Source organism: Gadus chalcogrammus, chromosome 23, assembly GCF_026213295.1.
Source record: "Gadus chalcogrammus isolate NIFS_2021 chromosome 23, NIFS_Gcha_1.0, whole genome shotgun sequence".
In the NCBI taxonomy this organism is placed as follows: domain Eukaryota; kingdom Metazoa; phylum Chordata; class Actinopteri; order Gadiformes; family Gadidae; genus Gadus; species Gadus chalcogrammus.
In genome coordinates this window covers 13,002,785-13,020,190 of record NC_079434.1, presented here as the reverse complement: position 1 = coordinate 13,020,190, position 17,406 = coordinate 13,002,785, and the positions used below count along the sequence as shown (strand labels likewise).

The 17,406-nt window shown below is 44.5% G+C and overlaps 1 protein-coding gene across 2 annotated transcripts; it reads left to right on the top strand.

Annotated features, from left to right (window-relative positions):
- Positions 1-63: 63 nt before the first annotated feature.
- LOC130376961 (calponin-3-like) lies at positions 64-13,047 on the top strand. 2 transcript variants are annotated; one of them, XM_056583887.1, is made up of 8 exons: positions 64-313; positions 8,923-9,044; positions 9,292-9,358; positions 9,626-9,763; positions 9,893-10,009; positions 10,096-10,242; positions 11,804-12,128; positions 12,735-13,047. In XM_056583887.1, the coding sequence occupies exons 1-8, from the start codon at positions 257-259 to the stop codon at positions 12,737-12,739; spliced, it is 978 nt and encodes a 325-aa protein (XP_056439862.1). In that variant the 5' UTR covers positions 64-256; the 3' UTR covers positions 12,740-13,047. The 2 variants fall into 2 exon arrangements, with proteins under 2 accessions (XP_056439862.1, XP_056439861.1); XM_056583886.1 differs by lacking the exon at positions 12,735-13,047 and having other exon boundaries at positions 11,804-12,142.
- Positions 13,048-17,406: the final 4,359 nt, after the last annotated feature.

The following is a 17,406-nucleotide window of genomic DNA, read 5'->3' as shown; positions in this document are numbered from 1 at the left end:
TGTTATGTCGGTCGTTGACACTCAGGAGAGAAAAAAAAGCCTCGGTTAGTTTGTTGACTCAGACAGGCTGCTTCACTCCGCTTCGCTTTCCCACACCAGTTCTGCACGGATTTATTTTCTCTGAGGACTTTTGTTTTGAAGGGGACTGTGGTTTTTACAAAGTTGCATAGCTCAAGTGCTTTTGCTACATTTTATTGCAGTGTAGCCGAAGATATAAACTTAGCCTATTCTTTTTTATTTATCTAAATAAAAAAAAATGACTCAATTCAATAAGGGACCGGCCTACGGATTATCCGCCGAAGTCAAAAGCAAAGTAAGTAGGCTGTTTTTTTCTCCTTCGTAAATGAAAAGGCGTTTTACGAATTCATCTTTCGTGGAGCGATCTTTCAATTAAATCAGTAGTCGAAGACTTGAAGGGCTTACAAAGTTGAACCACATGTCGGGCTCATCATGAATACTGGCTTTATGCGTTCACCTATGAATAAACACACTTTTCTCCCGAACTTTGCAGACCAATTCATCGCAGTCGATTTGCATCGCCCCGATTGGCATTTTTTTCATGCATGTGCAACCTTTCATTGTTTTTTATTTAATCTCTTCTAAAGTTTCCATTTTGTCTCTTGATGTGGAGCTACTGCGGTCTGGTTTGGAGGAGATGTGGGATCCTATTGTGCGGTGAACGCCGAAGTTTGTGCCTTTTTTGGTAATTATCTTTTGGGATGTATAACTTTACTGAAGGGAAAAGGCCATGGAAATACTTGATTATAGTGAAATCCAGATCAAGCTCATTGTTCCTATAGGGAGGAGCTCCGCTAGCTGCAGCACAGTAGATGGCTCCTGAGACCGTTTAGTTTACTTGTGGGAATGATTATCCTATTCACCTTTAATCCTCTAAACTTTTACTGCATAGTGATGTGTGCCAGTAGGCATAAAAGTGTAAATAAAAAGCCACATTTTGTGTTTCAACACGATCTAATACGTTTGCCTCATGCTCTATCTGCTTTGCAGACTTCGAAGAACCTTTGTAAACAAATTAGTTTTTTAGGATGGGAAATCTGTTTGTGTCGTAAATTATGCTAGATTTTCAGACTGACGATGGTATAGGCCTTATGTCGCATCAATGGGTTTTTGGTGTTGTCTCCTGTTCGTAGGAAATGGCTAAATCATGACATCATAGGAAAAACCTCAGAGCAGGAGCCGATTTGAATAGGTCCTTTTTAGTGAATAGGTCGAATTCCACAGATAGGCTTTAACTTGCATAATGTTGTTTACAGTCACGTTCGTTTGGTTAACAGAAACACGGAAGGTCAACACTCAACTGGCGTTTATTTTTTTAATGAACCTAATGAACGGAACACTAATTGAAAGGGAATTATATTCTGCCGCAGGCCAACAGTCTACCTTTCTAAAGGTGAAGTCTCATCTCAGTCTTATTTTCGTTTTCTCAATTCCAGTTCTCACTTAACTGGAAAACCAAAATGTGACGCAGAGACATTTTCCTGGGACAAAAGAATGTGGCCGGGCAGGGGGCCCTCTCCCTCTGCGGGCTGTGTTGCTATAGGTGTGATTCCCTACCCTGGGCTCCTTGGGAAGCTGCGCGCGCTGCATGCCTGGAATTCCAGAGCTCAAATGAAGCACTTACACTTACACTATATATCATACTACCACACACACACACACACACACACACACACACACACACACACACACACACACACACACACACACACACACACACACACACACACACACACACACACACACACACACACACACACACACACAAGGGATTCTGGAGCCTACTAGCCCTCATGAAACATATTATTGGAAATCCTATTGTCTATTAAAGCTTAGTTGGATTTTTCTGAATGAAGTTGGTTTTAATGTCTGAAGTGATGATTTAGACGAAAGCTATGTATAACTTTCCTAAATATCTGCCTAATATAAAGTGTAAGTTCACACTTTGCTTCTTTCAATCCGTCAAACCCATTGGCTCACAGGAGCTTCTGGAAGTGTATTTGGGGAACTGCAGTTGAAAATTGATTCCAATCTCATGTTCATCTTTTTTTTTTTTTTTCTCAGACTTTTTTTTCATTCTTTCCACCGTCACTGCCAATATGCTGGCCAGTGGCCACACTTTTTTTTAACTGGAGTGCAGTCGCTCAACATCCACTGGCGTGTGTGTGTGTGTGTGTGTGTGATGGAGAGCATGAAAAACAGCTCAGCCAAGCTGTTTTCTGCCTGTTAACACAGCAATGAACGCCATGAACACTTGTCACTCAATGAGTTTCCTATAAATACTGATGCACCAGTACTCCCCCTCTCCCACCACCAACAAACTAACAATGATCTTCTCAGACAGGAGACTGAATCCAATCTATTGGTTCGGGGTCATGAAATGACCTTGTAGGCATAACCTTTCAACATGCTATTGATGAATCAATACTGAAGTGAATGATGTTGCAGATATGTCCCGAGGTTAACTTGTCCTCTTCAAACCCCTCGTTACTATAATAATCTTGTACTCTGGTCTAGCGTTGTGGTTCTGTTTCAGGTCAGTGATGGGAGCAACAAGCGAATCATGCCAATATTACATTACTGCCGTTATTATATTGACTATTTAAAGGCCTCAGATGGTTAATACTATAATTTCACTAATTGAAATGTAGCGCCACAGATGGAGCCAGCCTCCACTTGTCTACCTGGTCTTGGTTGTTAGTTTTTAATGAATCTGGGTATGCAGTAGGCCACGGCAACTCCTCCTATTCAGAACCCCCTCCTTCTAGTCAGGGAAGCGAGATGGAGAAGTGCTGGCAGAGTATTAGATTGGCAGCCAGAGAGCCCTCCCACGCGCCAGCGCTCTGTTTACACGCTTCTCCCCAGACCCTTGTCTTGGACAGCCCTGGCAGAGTTCATGAACTCTCACGAAGACTCGTTCCTCTAGTTAAACCTGCTGGAGTTATTTTAGCTTTAGGTTTTCATGGATGTTTATGCAAAATAACCTGTTTAGTGCTTATTGCGTGAGGTGTTTTTGTTTCGTTGATTCAAATTATTGTTATTATATTGAGAAATATCCCGTTCATTAATAATCATTTGCAAAAGATTATCTAGCCAAGCATGGACTGTTTTTTTCTTTGAAATGGCTACCCTGTTTGAATGACTTTTTGGAAAATTTTGGGACCTAATCTACAATGCTTTTGTCTGATCTGAAATACTGTTTGTCGTATTGAATTACGGTTTGCTTTTCTTACTATAGATGACAATCTTTAAACCTGTTTGCAGCTGACACTAACTTGGCAAGAAGCTACAGTTCCCTGTCCACTCCTTTTTTTGAAGTTTTAAAGAAAATATTTTTTTAATGATTGAAATATGTTTGCCAAAAATTCAGATGTAGTAGTAACAATATTTATTCTTGACATTTGACTTTACCCACATTTCAGTGCAAGCAAGCTCAATAATTATTTGTCCATTGTCAATGGACGCCTTAAGGTATAGTTGTTCCTAGTTTGGGACCGGTAATCCTTGTGTCTCTTGTGTCTCTAAAAAAAGTGTGTCTCTTGTCTTTGTTTTTCCCTTTCCCGTCGTGGTTTTAGTTAGATCATGGCCGGGCCTGTTGCCTCTGAACTAAGCAAACAGATCTTTGTTTGTTTAGGGCTTGCCGGACAAAAGTCCTTAAACCAAGTACCATTGTGACCAATACAAATGGGAGACTAATAATCCTTTATGCGTTGGTTGGTTGGTTGGTTGGTTATTGCAGTAGAGTGAATCATTAATGTCCCCCAGGGGACAATTGGTTGTACAACAGTAGCCTACTCAAAGTAGTCCCATGCAAACAACAAATGGATTACACCAACATCGTAATCATCAGAGATAAAGCCATACAATCAATGAGGGCCAGCCTGGGACATACTGGGAGTCAACTCTTAAACTAAACAAGTGATAAGAATGACAATTCACAACCGTGTAAGCTAGTTAAAAATCAAACATTAACAAGGAAGCCTCTTGACTCCATTTGTTGAAGAAACCAATGGCTGAATTTATAAGAGGATGGTCTGTACCATCCTGGGAAACTGAACGTGTCCCCTGATGGGAGGCGATGGACCTCTCCACACAGAGGGTGCAGAGTGTCTTCCCAGTGGCTCTGCACAGCTGAAGATTGGTAAATGTCAAATGGCATTTAATGACAATACTGCCAACGACAGCAGCTTATTGAACCACATCTGTCTCAATTGATCAGAGTAGGCAGCTCGACTAAAGAAGGCCTTTGTGCCTGCCTGTTCCCACAAGCTCGGGCCCAGTGAAACCCCCGCAAGTGCGTCCTCTTATTCAGATCCAGACCTCTAGAATAACGGGATGCAGTGGCGGTTGTTATTGTCCCGCCGCACCTCACCAGGCATTCAGTTTTTGTTGAGACTGCATTTCTTTTTCTTTTTTATCGAGACGTACTCGTCTCCGTAAGACTACTAAGTCTCACAGACAATGGATTATTTCAATCCACTTCCACCCCTGTCAAGAAGCAGGTGTGGTTTTTCTGTGCTATGTTTACACACACACACGCGCACACGCACACACACGTAGTGCTGTCGCTCCGTGGGCGATCATTCATTGGCCTTTAAACTCAATGGGAAGAGGGGGAGGGGGGGGGCGGTTCTGGCCCAGAGCCCGGATGTATAGGGCTCAGCTTGAGGCTTCCCTGGGAGAGGGGCGACTAACGTGGCGTCGCTGCCCCCCCCCCCCCCCCCCCGTCCTGACTTCACGACCTCTGCATGGCCACTACAACAAGGTATCAGTGCCAAGGGCAGATCCCCTTATTTACAACTCAACGGACGTGGCCATCCTTCAGAGTAATGGCTCTTGTGGGAGTGTGGGGGGGGCGGGGGGAGGGGGGGGGGGTGTAGGAGGGCGGGGGGAGACCTCCTGGGAGGCTGTGTACAGTATTTTTCCCATGCAATGTGCTGACACTGCGACGTTCTTCGAAGTCAGTGTGGCGTTCAGTCTGCCAGGCTGCACCTTGATAGGTCTGTTGTTGTTAACCAAATGCTTTCATTAATGAACAGGATGGAGACTGTTGTTCTGGTTGTCATGGTCCCTTCACGAATGTTGAGGAACTGTTTTTCCAAGTTGGGATTTTCCTTTCAATATGGTTTTGTTGTTTAGTAGTTTCAGGCTTTATCCTTTTTATAGCAAAGAAAACCTGACCTGTGTTTATTTCTATCGAGTTCAGAATTGTTTAGAGTCTTTTTCTATCTACAGTATAGCACAAACACTTTTCAATCAAAGCTCAAATAAAGTAAACATTTTATTTGAGACCATTGGGTGATTGCTTCCATTTCTGTTTTCAATAAGAAAAAGATCTCTGCTTTCTAGAGGCTGTAAATCTGTCACTTGTGTTCCTGTCTTGGTTTGGAAGGCTGTGAGACACTGCTCTTCACTTGACTTCCAGCTATGAATGTTAAAGTAGTGGAAACTGGTTTTGCCTTATGATTATTCTGTTGTCTGTTCAGTTGACCTTGATGTCAACTGTCGATCAACCCTTATTCTTTGAATCTCTTCCCAAGTTGAGTCGGGCTGTGGTTAAATATTAAAGGGAACCAGCTGCAATATTGATCTAGCCATAGTGCAGTAAACGCCATGTGTATGATTCACTAAATGGTTAATCTGCATTGTGGTGCTAGCCAACATGGGGTCACACACCGGTGGTTGGCCAACTGCTCGTTTCAGTTCAGGCACTGCGGTCCTCGTTCACATTAAGATTGTTGTCCATTTGATCCGAGAGGGTTTTGACCCCCAATTCCTTCTCTTTCAACTATAACCACATGCCATTGTTCAGTGGAGGGGTTTTCCACGTAGGGCTGGGCTGTAGACTGGCTAGCTGGTTACTTATGTGGCTGGAATCCAAATGTTTGCTGATATAACGGTTACAATTGATATCAGTATAACACAAGTGTTTTTTACAACCTAGTGTTGGCATGTATTGTGGGTGGGTGCATGTCTACATTGGTTTTTAAAAAGGTGAACGGGTTCCACATTGCTTTCTCTCTTGGTATGTGGCTGTATGTTTTTCATACTGTCATAACTGGGTAGGTACTAGAGAGACGGGATTGGCTGAAAGGTCGTCACTGGGGACAGTTTTCAACTTTGACATTTCTTGTTTTATTCCAGATTTTGTAATGCCTCAGAAGATAAAAGAGAACAGGATCTTTTTAAGTTTTTTTCTTAGAAGTGAACTGGTGCGGAGTGAGAGGAGGGAAATCTCTTCTCTATAATCACCCTCTCCCTGCTCTAGCCCTCTCTCTTGCGCTCTTTCTGTCTCTCTCTCTTTCTGTGCTCTCCGTGTTTCCCAGAGGAGAACTCAAAAACTGTGTACACTAAATCCCTGTCTGATTAATTCCTAAATGACAGTGCTTTCCAGCCTGGTACTATGGACAACTTTCCACTTTAACCTTTTCTCTCCAACCTCCCATGCAGTCATGGTCGTGGAACACAACATCGCTTGCCCTTTAACAAGAGCGCGTGAACATTTTAGCTTTGGTTTTTTTCTCTCGCTCCAGTGGGTAATATGAGGAACGATACAGATATGTTTTCAGCCTCAAGTTACAAACTAAGCAGTTTGGTCACATCCTGCCCTGGTGGCGTCTGGTTTCTGGATGCTACACTGAAACGGCGATTGGAGGCGGGGGGGGGAGGGCATGGAACGTAGCCGAAATGAAACAATCCTTTCTGTTTGCGTGAAGGCCAGCAGAAGTGCAGACTCTGTACAGTGGATGAACTTCAATGTGTTTCGTTTTTTTCGGTGGTCCAAACTGTGCTGAACTGCTGACGTGAAGTGATGCGGTCAAACTTTATTTTCCTCACTATACTATCGAAGCCTTCCATCTATAGCACTCGGGGCTCGAAGATCTCATGAGAGTCGGCGATCTCCCAGATGATGGAGCCTGCGTAGCACGTTTTATGGAGTTCAAACCGGGCATCGTGTTCCCCGTCCTCCGCTCCTCACCTCTGCCCAGTTTTGGTGCTTGCGATGAGCGCACATATAACGTATTTGGCACACCTTTCATCACCCAGTAGTTGGCAACACGGGCGTTTGCAAATCTGTACAATGTCTGACGACAATTTGATCGTCTATTTTAAGTGGTCGGGACCGGTTGGGGTGTAGAAGCTGTTAAGGGTTCCCATTATGGGTTGTATTTAGACAAGATTCAGCACCTTTCCTTGTTTAGATACTATAGCAGGACCCCATCTCGTGGAAGCCCCCAAACTGAAAATGTCTGGTCAGACTTTCAAGCTCTGTATTCCTTCCGTTTGAAATGGCCAAATAGGCAACTGTAAAATGTGCTATTTCAGTTCCCGTTCCAGTGGTCAATGTCCTAGAGTACCCCCCCAGGATGAGGGGGAACTACTGGGGTTTGGCAGGAAGACCAGATGTTTTATCTCTCTCCCTCGCTCTCTTTCTTTTATTGTAGTCCTCAGAAACTGACGAGCTAGGAACGCTGTGTTTACGGGACTGCAGCCAATACTAGAGTGCTGTTTACAACGAGCCCATGAGCTAATGGCTGCAGCCGCCATGGAAGTTTTATTACAGGAAAGACCAAAAGGGATTGTTTCACACACCATCGTCTGCCCGGAAACGCACGCACGGTCAAGGACCTTTCGCTGTTCAGAGTCACTTTTTATACTTCCCACTTGTAAAAGAAATGTTCCATCTACTGACTGATTTGGGAAACATGTGTTTTTCTGACCCATTCTGATTGCATGTATACCTTTCCATAATGTGAGCTTCCAGATGTAAATTCACATGGCGAACGTCATTTTCCTATTTATTTTCTGCTGCCTCCATTTCAGTTCCTGAAATCTGACTAGACTTGACCTTGACCCAGAGATGGAGTGTTTACAAGAAGGACGGAAAGAAAATAAGCCGTAGAGATGGGGCTCACAAGTGGACTCGTTCTCACAAATAGCGCTTCTTGGATGGAGAGAGTTTTCAGACGCAATCAGTTGTGATCTTAGGCCTGTTCTTTTTGAGGTCAAGGCTAGAGCGAAACAATGCTGATCCGAATGGTGTAGTTTGACATGCGGAATCTGTGCCAGACTGTCATTTTCAGCACAACAAACCCAGATGGAAGTCGTACACTATTGTTTGGATGTATTTTCCGATTCGGAACTCTTGGATGCCCAAGCTTTCTTATGTATACTATATACTATATAGCAATAGCCTTACCTTGTAAGAGTCCAGTTGGATCAGCAATGGTTGCAACCACCACAATTGTAGCAACAATGCAAAGTTGGGCTGGACTTCAAAGAAGTCTTTGATCTTCTGAAGCAGGGTCTCTGGGCCTTATAGTCCATGTGGTTAGTTGTGTATAAATTCAGTTGTAACCCCTTCTGCCCCCCATCTGGGGAATCTAAAAGGAAGAAATCCTAACGGAAAAGAAGAGGGTGGGGGAAAATGGCTTTGCTTTCAGCATCTAAAAGGCAATTGTTCACACAACGCAAAATAAACATGCAACTCATTTTCCTCTGTACACGTACCATTACCAACATGTTGATGCTTATTTGACGGGCACAACGTATATATCTGAAAACACTGACTTACAATTGTGATGGCAAAACTACTGGTATGGACGACTTTTGAACATCTAAATGCTCTCTGGGCCGAAATGTTTTAGTCCTACGGATGTCATACTTCTCTACAAGGCCTCTGATGTTTTGACCGGTCAGTTTGTCATTGGTTTCGGTTGACCAATGCACATAACGTCACTTGAGATGTTGGTCTTCAAAAGCCGCAAGATGACCGGCATATTTTAGTTTCTGAGGAGGGTTGGCCGATGCGGATGTATTCCTTAAGCACACACCAGTTGCACTGTTTTTAAGTCACAATTAACATTGTTAATTAATCATATGTATTGTTTGACCCTTGCCTAGATCGCTCAGAAGTACGACCTGCAACGGGAAGAGGAGCTGCGCTACTGGATCGAGGAGGTGACCGGGATGCCCATTGGAGACAACTTCCAGAAGGGCTTGAAAGATGGGGTCATCCTGAGCGAGTAAGTGTGTGTTTGTGTGTGTGCGTGTGTGTGTGTTTGCGCGCTGATGGGGTTGACATTGCAGATGTGTGGGGGACTTGCAATGTTCTGGGCTGAGCTCTGCAAGAAAATAAAATATGCTCATGTCCAATATCCAGTTATGGTCAGAACAGCAGATCATAATGAGTCTCTTTTCACACTTGATTGGCGCCTGTCAGCCAAATGATGATGTTCCATGTCTGATCTTATCTCGCTTGTCTTCCCCCAGATTGATTAACAAACTGCACCCCGGCTCGGTGAAGAAGATCAATCACTCACAACTCAACTGGCACAAGGTGAGACCTAAGTGTTTTTACCCTCATTTTATAGAACTGTTCATTTCCTTTATGGATCCTTGCAACAAACAAAAAAAGTTCCCAATAATAATGAAGCTATTCAGAACACGACCTGGGAACAAGTCATTCATGAAACTCGCTCCGCTTCAAGTGACCGAGCCAGCGCTGCACTCTAACCCTGCTCTGAGCTGGGATTCCCCAGTACCCCCAACACACAGTCATTCCCATTCTTCTCTCTCTTCGCCTCCCTGCCCTCTCGCCCTGCAGCTGGAGAACCTCGGGAACTTCATCAAAGCCATCTTGGCCTACGGCATGAAGCCCAACGACATCTTTGAGGCCAACGACCTGTTTGAAAACGGGAACCTCACTCAAGTTCAGACCACACTGCTTGCCCTGGCGAACATGGTGAGCCACCGCCGACCTACTATGAACGCTCATGTGTTTGTGTCCTCTGTGTTCGCCCTCCCCTCTTTTTCTCTCCCAATTTTTTTTCAACAGCCATTGTTAGTGAGTAACCTATTTTTGTTTTCTTAGGCAAAGACCAAAGGTATTGACACAAAGTTTGACATTGGTGTGAAATATGCAGACAAACAGGCTCGGCATTTCGACGACGACAAGATCAAGGCAGGCCAGTGTGTCATTGGACTACAGGTGCGACCGTTTAAGCACTTTTGTGTGTTTGTTGTATGTTTTTGCATGTATGTATCTAACAGGAAAAAAATCCTTCTTCTATTCAGATGGGAACAAACAAGTGTGCGAGTCAGGCAGGAATGACTGCTTATGGCACCAGAAGACATCTCTATGACCCAAAGACGCACACGGACAAACCCTTCGACCAGACCACCATCAGCCTCCAGATGGGCACCAACAAGGGAGCCAGCCAGGTGAGGAATCGCCCACCAAGCCCCCGCAGGGCCGTGGAGATGGAGTCAAATGTTGTTGATCAAGAGTTGATAAGGAAGTCGACTCAAAACCACTTTGACTGAACCCCCATGCACTTATGCTCAACACTGATGTGTGGAAATTGCAAAACAAAATAGTGTATAAAACAACCTGGTCTCACAGGAATCCGTGAAATGACTACGGTCGGACGCTTAACTCGAAATCCGTGGCCACATCACGGAAACACGCCGATATCCGTGTGTGAGCCACGGAATAAAAGTGTCATTTACTTGCATTGGAGCAAATTCCGTGGCCACATCACGGACAATTGAAGTGATTCCGTCAGACCACCACGGATTTTGAGTTAAGCCCCCGCTGTGGTCACATGTGGCACACACACAGATTGAAACGGGAGCACACACACAGATTGAAACGGGAATCTGTTTGTGTGCAACGGAATATCATTGTGATTTACTTGCATTATTCCTCATTTTCTGACATTATTCCCTAGCAACTTCCGTGGACACAACATGGACAATTTAAGTGTTTCAGTGAGACCACCCCGGGTTTTGAGTTAAGACCGCGTGGTCGACTCGCTCGTTGAAACGGGGATCTGTGTGTGAGCCACGGAACATCAGCGTCATTAACTTGCATTGGAGCGAATTCCGTGGCCACATCACGGAAATCGGCGTGTTTCCGTGATGTGTCCACGGATTTCGAGTTATTCGTCCGTAGTCATTTCACGGATTCCTGTGAGACCAGGTTGGTATAAAACGTCCATTTTAAGCCCGGGTGTCTATTTTGCTTCCATCATGATCACCACCAGGGCCTTTATTTTGGACAAGCCTTTTAATTCCTTTCTCAAAGAGCTTTCGCAAAATGAAAAGCGGAAGAATCAGTTTTTTGTAGATTCTACCCAAGCCGTTTACTATAATTAGACCAATAAACACGCAAGAGATATAAACAGAGCACTAAAGGACCAGCCAACGGCAGCTTGTACGGTCTTAAGAGAGCCGCGGTCTTAAGTGTTGGACTACCTCACTGTAGTCCAACACTTTCTCTTTCACCACTCTATAATCATAGCATGATTGTGTGGTTGTGTATGTAAGACGTGTTGGGGAAAGTACGGAACAATCCCATATCAAGGGACAGGTGGCAAACCTAGATGGGGTAATGCATTCTTTCGGTAGTTCATTCATTGTATCGTCTTTTATTTTCAGCATGTATAACAATAAAAAAAGATCAACAAATAGACTACTTTGAGGTGGAGTCCAAAAACACAAACTTCAAAGCCAAAGTCAGCTTTATTGTCATTTCCAAATTATGTGCCAGACAATTAGAGGAATTGAAATTGCGTTAGTCTCTGACCCACGGTACAATAAGGAGAAAAGGAGAAAACTTGGGGCAATACTTCTGAATGCTTCCGGGTTTACAATTGCGGACCGGCGTATATTTGTCTAAAACAAGTTGCCTCACCTTCTGAGGGCCTCCTGCTTGAAACGCCTTCTCCCCTGAAACCCATCGTTAATGTGTCGCCTCGGCGTGTGCTCTGTGTCCGAGCAGGCAGGCATGTCCGCCCCGGGCACCCGCAGGGACATCTACGACCAGAAGTCGGCCGTGCCCATGGACAACTCCACCATCTCCCTGCAGATGGGCACCAACAAGGTGGCGTCGCAGAAGGGCATGAGCGTGTACGGGCTGGGCCGGCAGGTGTACGACCCCAAGTACTGTGCCACGGCCACGGAGCCGGCCGTCCACACCAACGGCAGCCAGGGCACGGGCACCAACGGATCGGAAATCAGCGACAGTGACTATCAGGCGGAGTTCCCCGACGAGGAGTACCCGGCCGGTTACCACGACGACTACAGCACCCATTACAACGACCAGGGTATTGACTATTAGTGGCTACCTGCACACCCCGTCCCCCCCCGTCCCCCCCCGTCCCCCCTCCCAACCACGAGACGGCCTGCCCCTTTAACCCCTTCCCTACTATACCGCTAGTCGGAGCAGTATTAACACAATGCGTATTTTATCGACAACACAACAGAGCAAGTCTTTTGCTATCCTCGCTAGTCTTCGTTTTTTCTTTTACTCTTTTTTGTTTCTAAGCAATAAGATTCAGTCGTTGCCTTGAGTGCGTTTCACCTCATTCGCTACTCCCCCCCCCCCCAACCTAAGCGGCGATGGTTTAAATGATTCTCTTTCATTCATTACAATAGAACCGTGAGGTCAATGTTTCCGCGTTTTGTTTAGTTTTTTGAGCTCGAGAACATTCCTTTTAAAAAAAAATAAAGAAAATCTACTGTTTTTATAAAAAATATAAAAAATACAGGACACTGTGAACTAGCAATAGCATTCGTCTAACCAGCGTTGTAGCAACAGCCAAGTTTAAAATCCAACTTGTCTATCCCTTATCTTTTTGTTTTTAAATTGTGATGCTTCATAATTGATACGTATGAATAATGTACCAGTTTCCATGTACCTGTTTTTCAAGGTTAAAAAGACTGCTTTGACCAACCTCCAACACCAATATACACACACTTGCCCGCATCTCCCATTGAGTTGGAGGATCAGACTGTAGTTCGTGCCATTCCAGTTTTATCAATTGGGGCTATGGAGGTGATTCCCGCGGTCCCAGCATGTTACAATGTCCATTGTTTCCTTTTACATTCCTAAAGTGTATTTATTGCCATGTGTCTGATCATAAACCAGTCCCTTGTGTGATGTTTTCTTTTTAAGATAAATTGTATGTTTCAATATAAATAAAGCCTTAAATTCCTTGGATCCTAAAGTATCTTTTTACAGTGCTTAGTTTCTGAATGAGTCCTATTTGTGGTCTATTGTATGGCTGAGCGCTATCGTGTAACTTGGTCTCCAAGATCAACAAAGAATTCAAACATTCCCTTGTAAATCTGATTAACTTTTCATCACAAAGGGAATTCATTATTCAAGATTAATGGAAAGGTGAGCATTATTTGTTTTAATACGGTCTCTAATAACCTCAGCTCCTCAACTTTACATTTTTGTTATGCAGACTAACACCCTAAATCATCAACCATAATCATTACATAATCAGAACTAACGGAACCTTATTGTGTCTTGTAGTCAGGCTCTGCAAAGCTAACCTGCGACTATTAACCTCTGAGAGTATAGAAGTGACACATCCCATGCCCCAAAAGTTGCTTTCTTCATTCAAATATTGGTTTATGGACCTCCTTGGTACTGTTTGCAGTGTCAACATAGAGTAGTTGACACAAATACAAAGGAATGCGGATCAGCATATATGCTGAGGCTAATGTACAACTGCAGTTCCTACCCCCTCACTCCCTTGCTGTTAGCCTTGTCAAATTAAAGTACGCAAACAGTTTCTCTACCAGATTTGTAGATAGATAGTTAATAACAGTTAGTAAAATGTTTTAACGTAATTCACCTCAAGTAGTCGGGTCGTTGTTATGGGGATGTATAGGGGAGGGGGGCATTTTCATTGGATTTCATCGGTAAACAATGCCATGGCAACTAGTCCAAGGCCTCAAACAAGGGGGGAATGTTGAAAGCCGCAACATGTTGTGCGCTGACTTATCTCGTTGGATACGGATACTGAGTGCTATCGATGCAGGCACGGGCCACGGGACACATTTTTCATCAGCAGGCCAAGAAGCAAAAGTCATCCAGCCCTTAAACAGAGTTGACCCTTAGCATGTCGGTGTATGACGGGGACCATCATACACATACACAAAGGGGTATGTCACAAAGGGGCTTTCTCCCTGAATAAAAGGCTATTTTAATCCCAATTAGGAGGTCTGCACCGATGTCATTGTGCACACAGGGACACAGGATCCTACTGGTGGGACCCGGGTCACTTTTCATTAGGGCTGTGCTGTGATGAGTCTCTGTGTTGTAGCTCTTGCACCAGGGTGGAGGGGTGAGGTTACCTATGTGTCCAATGAGCAGGACGCCTGGCCACCGGGTTTGGAGGGGGTCAGCCAATGGGATACATGAGAAAACCATGGCATTCATTCAAGACCCCTGGCTCTCAATCTCTTGCAACTCTCTCTCTCTCTCTCTCTCTCTCTCTCTCTCTCTCTCTCTCTCTCTCTCTCTCACCCCCCCCCCAACCCCAGTCCCCCACCAGTCCACTGCTCTGGAATAATCACTGCTTTGTGCAAGCCTGCGGAATCCAGGGTGAAAGACGCAAAGGACTCAATTATAGAGCGGGAGTCCAAACCAGCATGGTAACTGCTAGCAACCACAGAGGGCTTTACAAAAGGGAAGGGCAGAAACATACCCACACATACAAAAAATGAAAGACATCCATTCCTGCAAAGGCCTCCAAAGCATGCGCCGTCCCAAACAGAAAGCAGACTTGACAGTATAACCGGCTTCGCTCCTTAAAGCCACAACCCCACACATGTCTTTCAGGGGCCAGACGTACATCATGCCTGGCACTTTTGATTAATTACACAAAGTATTACCTTACAGCCATGGTGCTGTTATACTATTAAATATTTGTGTGTGTGTGTGTGTGTGTGTGTGTGTGTGTGTGTGTGTGTGTGTGTGTGTGTGTGTGTGTGTGTGTGTGTGTGTGTGTGTGTGTGTGTGTGTGTGTGTGTGTGTGTGTTGTATCAGGTTGCCAATACATTTTACCCCAGGCCAGAGAGTTAAAATTGATGAGGTGCAGGATTAGGGCTTGATGGTTTGTGCTGACATTTTTAACCACAGCGTCCTGGAACATACCAACCCACCATTTCTTGAATTTCAAATAGAAACCGAACACCGAAATCAAAGCACATAGACGTATTACAATTATCTGGTCGGATTGAATTAGGGCCTTGTGATGTCACGGTAGATGAAGGGCAGATGACCTCACCTCATCATTTTGAACAATTGCAATCACTTGTTTTTCACGAGAAATAGTCTCCAATACCTAGCATTAGATGAAACGTCTGTTTACAAGAGATGGCCTTGGATTGTTAAACACAAAGTCTCACATGAAGATCCCAATTCCTGTCGGGAAAAACACACTCATACACAAACACACACTTCTGTGGAAGGAAACCTTGTTGCTCCAGAGCGCCTGGACTTTATTATCTCCGGCCCTCGCTCCTACCCGGGGCCTTGGCTCAGCCTCTGGTCACACGGAGGGGCCGGTATTCCTAGGGATGGTACCGAGAAGTGATTGATCCCCCCCCCCCACCCAAACACGCCTTTGAGCTCTGGTTGGTGGACTGTGAAGTGTTGGACTCTGATGACAACGGTGTTAAAGGATTGTCTGTCATGCCGTCACTGGACATTTTCTGACTTTGAGGTCCAACTTTGACAAGTTTGACTCCTGTCTCATTTGACGGCTACCTTTTATGATACAACCAGAATAACACATCGTTATGAACACAGCAATAATTTGATGCTACTCAAGTGTCGAAAACATAACATAGCCGGCAACCCACATTTGGGGGATTTTAGTGTTAAATCGACCACATCAGCAAAGCGCTTGCAGGAGTCCAACTTCCAAGGAACGGATACTAGGTTTATGTTCTTATGTGAGTTGTTACACTTTGCCCAGCCTTAGGATAACAGCGGTGCTCATTTTCATTCCAAAAGAGAGGCTAAGGGGAAAAAGAAGTGAGAAAATCTCAACAAAAGGTCTGTTTGCCTAATGTTGTTAAAGGCCTTACATAACTGGACCCAGATGGTGCCCCAGTAATAGCTGCGCAAAATTTTCCTAATCTTCTTATTTTTTGCCTCGTGTAGGTTTTTCGTCTTGGTACGAAAGTGATGCGTTGAGGAAAGCCTTCTATCTCTGTGGAGAGGAGGAAAGTGATAGAACAACTGACTTTTGACTCGCTCTCTCTACCGCCAGGTCAGTGATAAGAGAGGTCTGCAGAAGGCAGCACAATGGAGTCCCTATGTCCCCGTGTTGCAGACTTTAAATGCCTCCGTTTCCATTTGGGCCAATGGGAACCCCAGGGCTCCCTTTGTTGAACTGCCAATTAGTGAGCACTGGTTGTGACGTTAAAACAAGCCTGTTGTGAGTGGAGGAGGTGAAGCACGCAGAGAGCTCCTCCACCACACAGACCCTTCTGGAATGTTGATTTCTGGGTCGTTTCCTGTAACCTTCTGGCGGAAACTCATGCAATTTATTAGTTGTTTATGAATGGCTTATATGAACACCCTGTGAGCGACATGATGTTCATTTCAATTGTTGTAAAGTTTCTATGCGTGTGCTAGTATATAATATACGGTATAAGTCTATCTATACTATAGCTTTCCGAATACAAGGCCTGCCAAATGTCCATGTCTTCAAATGCCTTGAAAATGAGCAAATTCCAGGGTGGATAGCAAATGCCGGTTGTATACCACATAAGTACCTAATAATTCTCTGTGCATGTCATGTGTGGGTACGTCTTTAAAGACGTCTTGCAGATGGATGAGAATCCCAGAGACTGAACCCAAAACGGCCTATTTTGGCAATAGAATTTGCTTCTTTTTTTGGGACAGTGGAAAATTCTTTTATTTTTTCACAAATCCTAAAGCAGGGGAAGGAGAAGGGGGGGAAGGAGAAGTTTGAGCCAAGAATAAAGCTGTTCATTTCCACTGCATGGAAAACATATAACTTAAGATAACAGTAATAATAAGTTAGAAAGTGTATAGATAACACATTTAGAAACACCAATCCCTACACTGAACCACATTGTACATCGAAAACAGGAAACGCATAAACATAAACATTTAAAAACAACAAGTCCAATGAATTAGCCCAAAGTGCGTTAACCCGTTATGAGGTGTGATTCCAATGGTGTTATTGAAGCAGACTTTTTTCACTGTATGGCGTCGTCCGAACTCTTTCACGCCTTATAGCCTTTTAGAGCAAGGTGTAAGCTTAGTTAGTCCGTTCACGCCTCCACCTCAGTGGCCTAGGGCCACACCCCGGGACAGAGGCCGGTCTGTTCACCTCCTGGTGAGGGGCTTTCACTTTCAATGGCTTTTGTTTGGACAAATGAAATCCGGTTCGCTGCACGGAATGCTCCGGGACTAAACTCCAGTTTTTTAACTGCGTACATCTAGTAAAAGCTTAAGCATTTCTCACACATGTATGCACGCACAGATATCTGCCATGTCTGTCACCACAGGTGAGTGGTTGCGTGACAGCCATTCAAGCATGGGTTTAT

Excerpts from the sequence above, each read along its gene's own strand:
- LOC130376961 (XM_056583886.1), top strand. The coding sequence starts at position 257 with ATGACTCAATTCAATAAGGGACCGGCCTACGGATTATCCGCCGAAGTC. Across the intron at positions 314-8,922 it reads CCGCCGAAGTCAAAAGCAAA|ATCGCTCAGAAGTACGACCT; the intron begins GTAAGTAGGCTG and ends ACCCTTGCCTAG. Across the intron at positions 10,243-11,803 it reads CCAACAAGGGAGCCAGCCAG|GCAGGCATGTCCGCCCCGGG; the intron begins GTGAGGAATCGC and ends GTGTCCGAGCAG.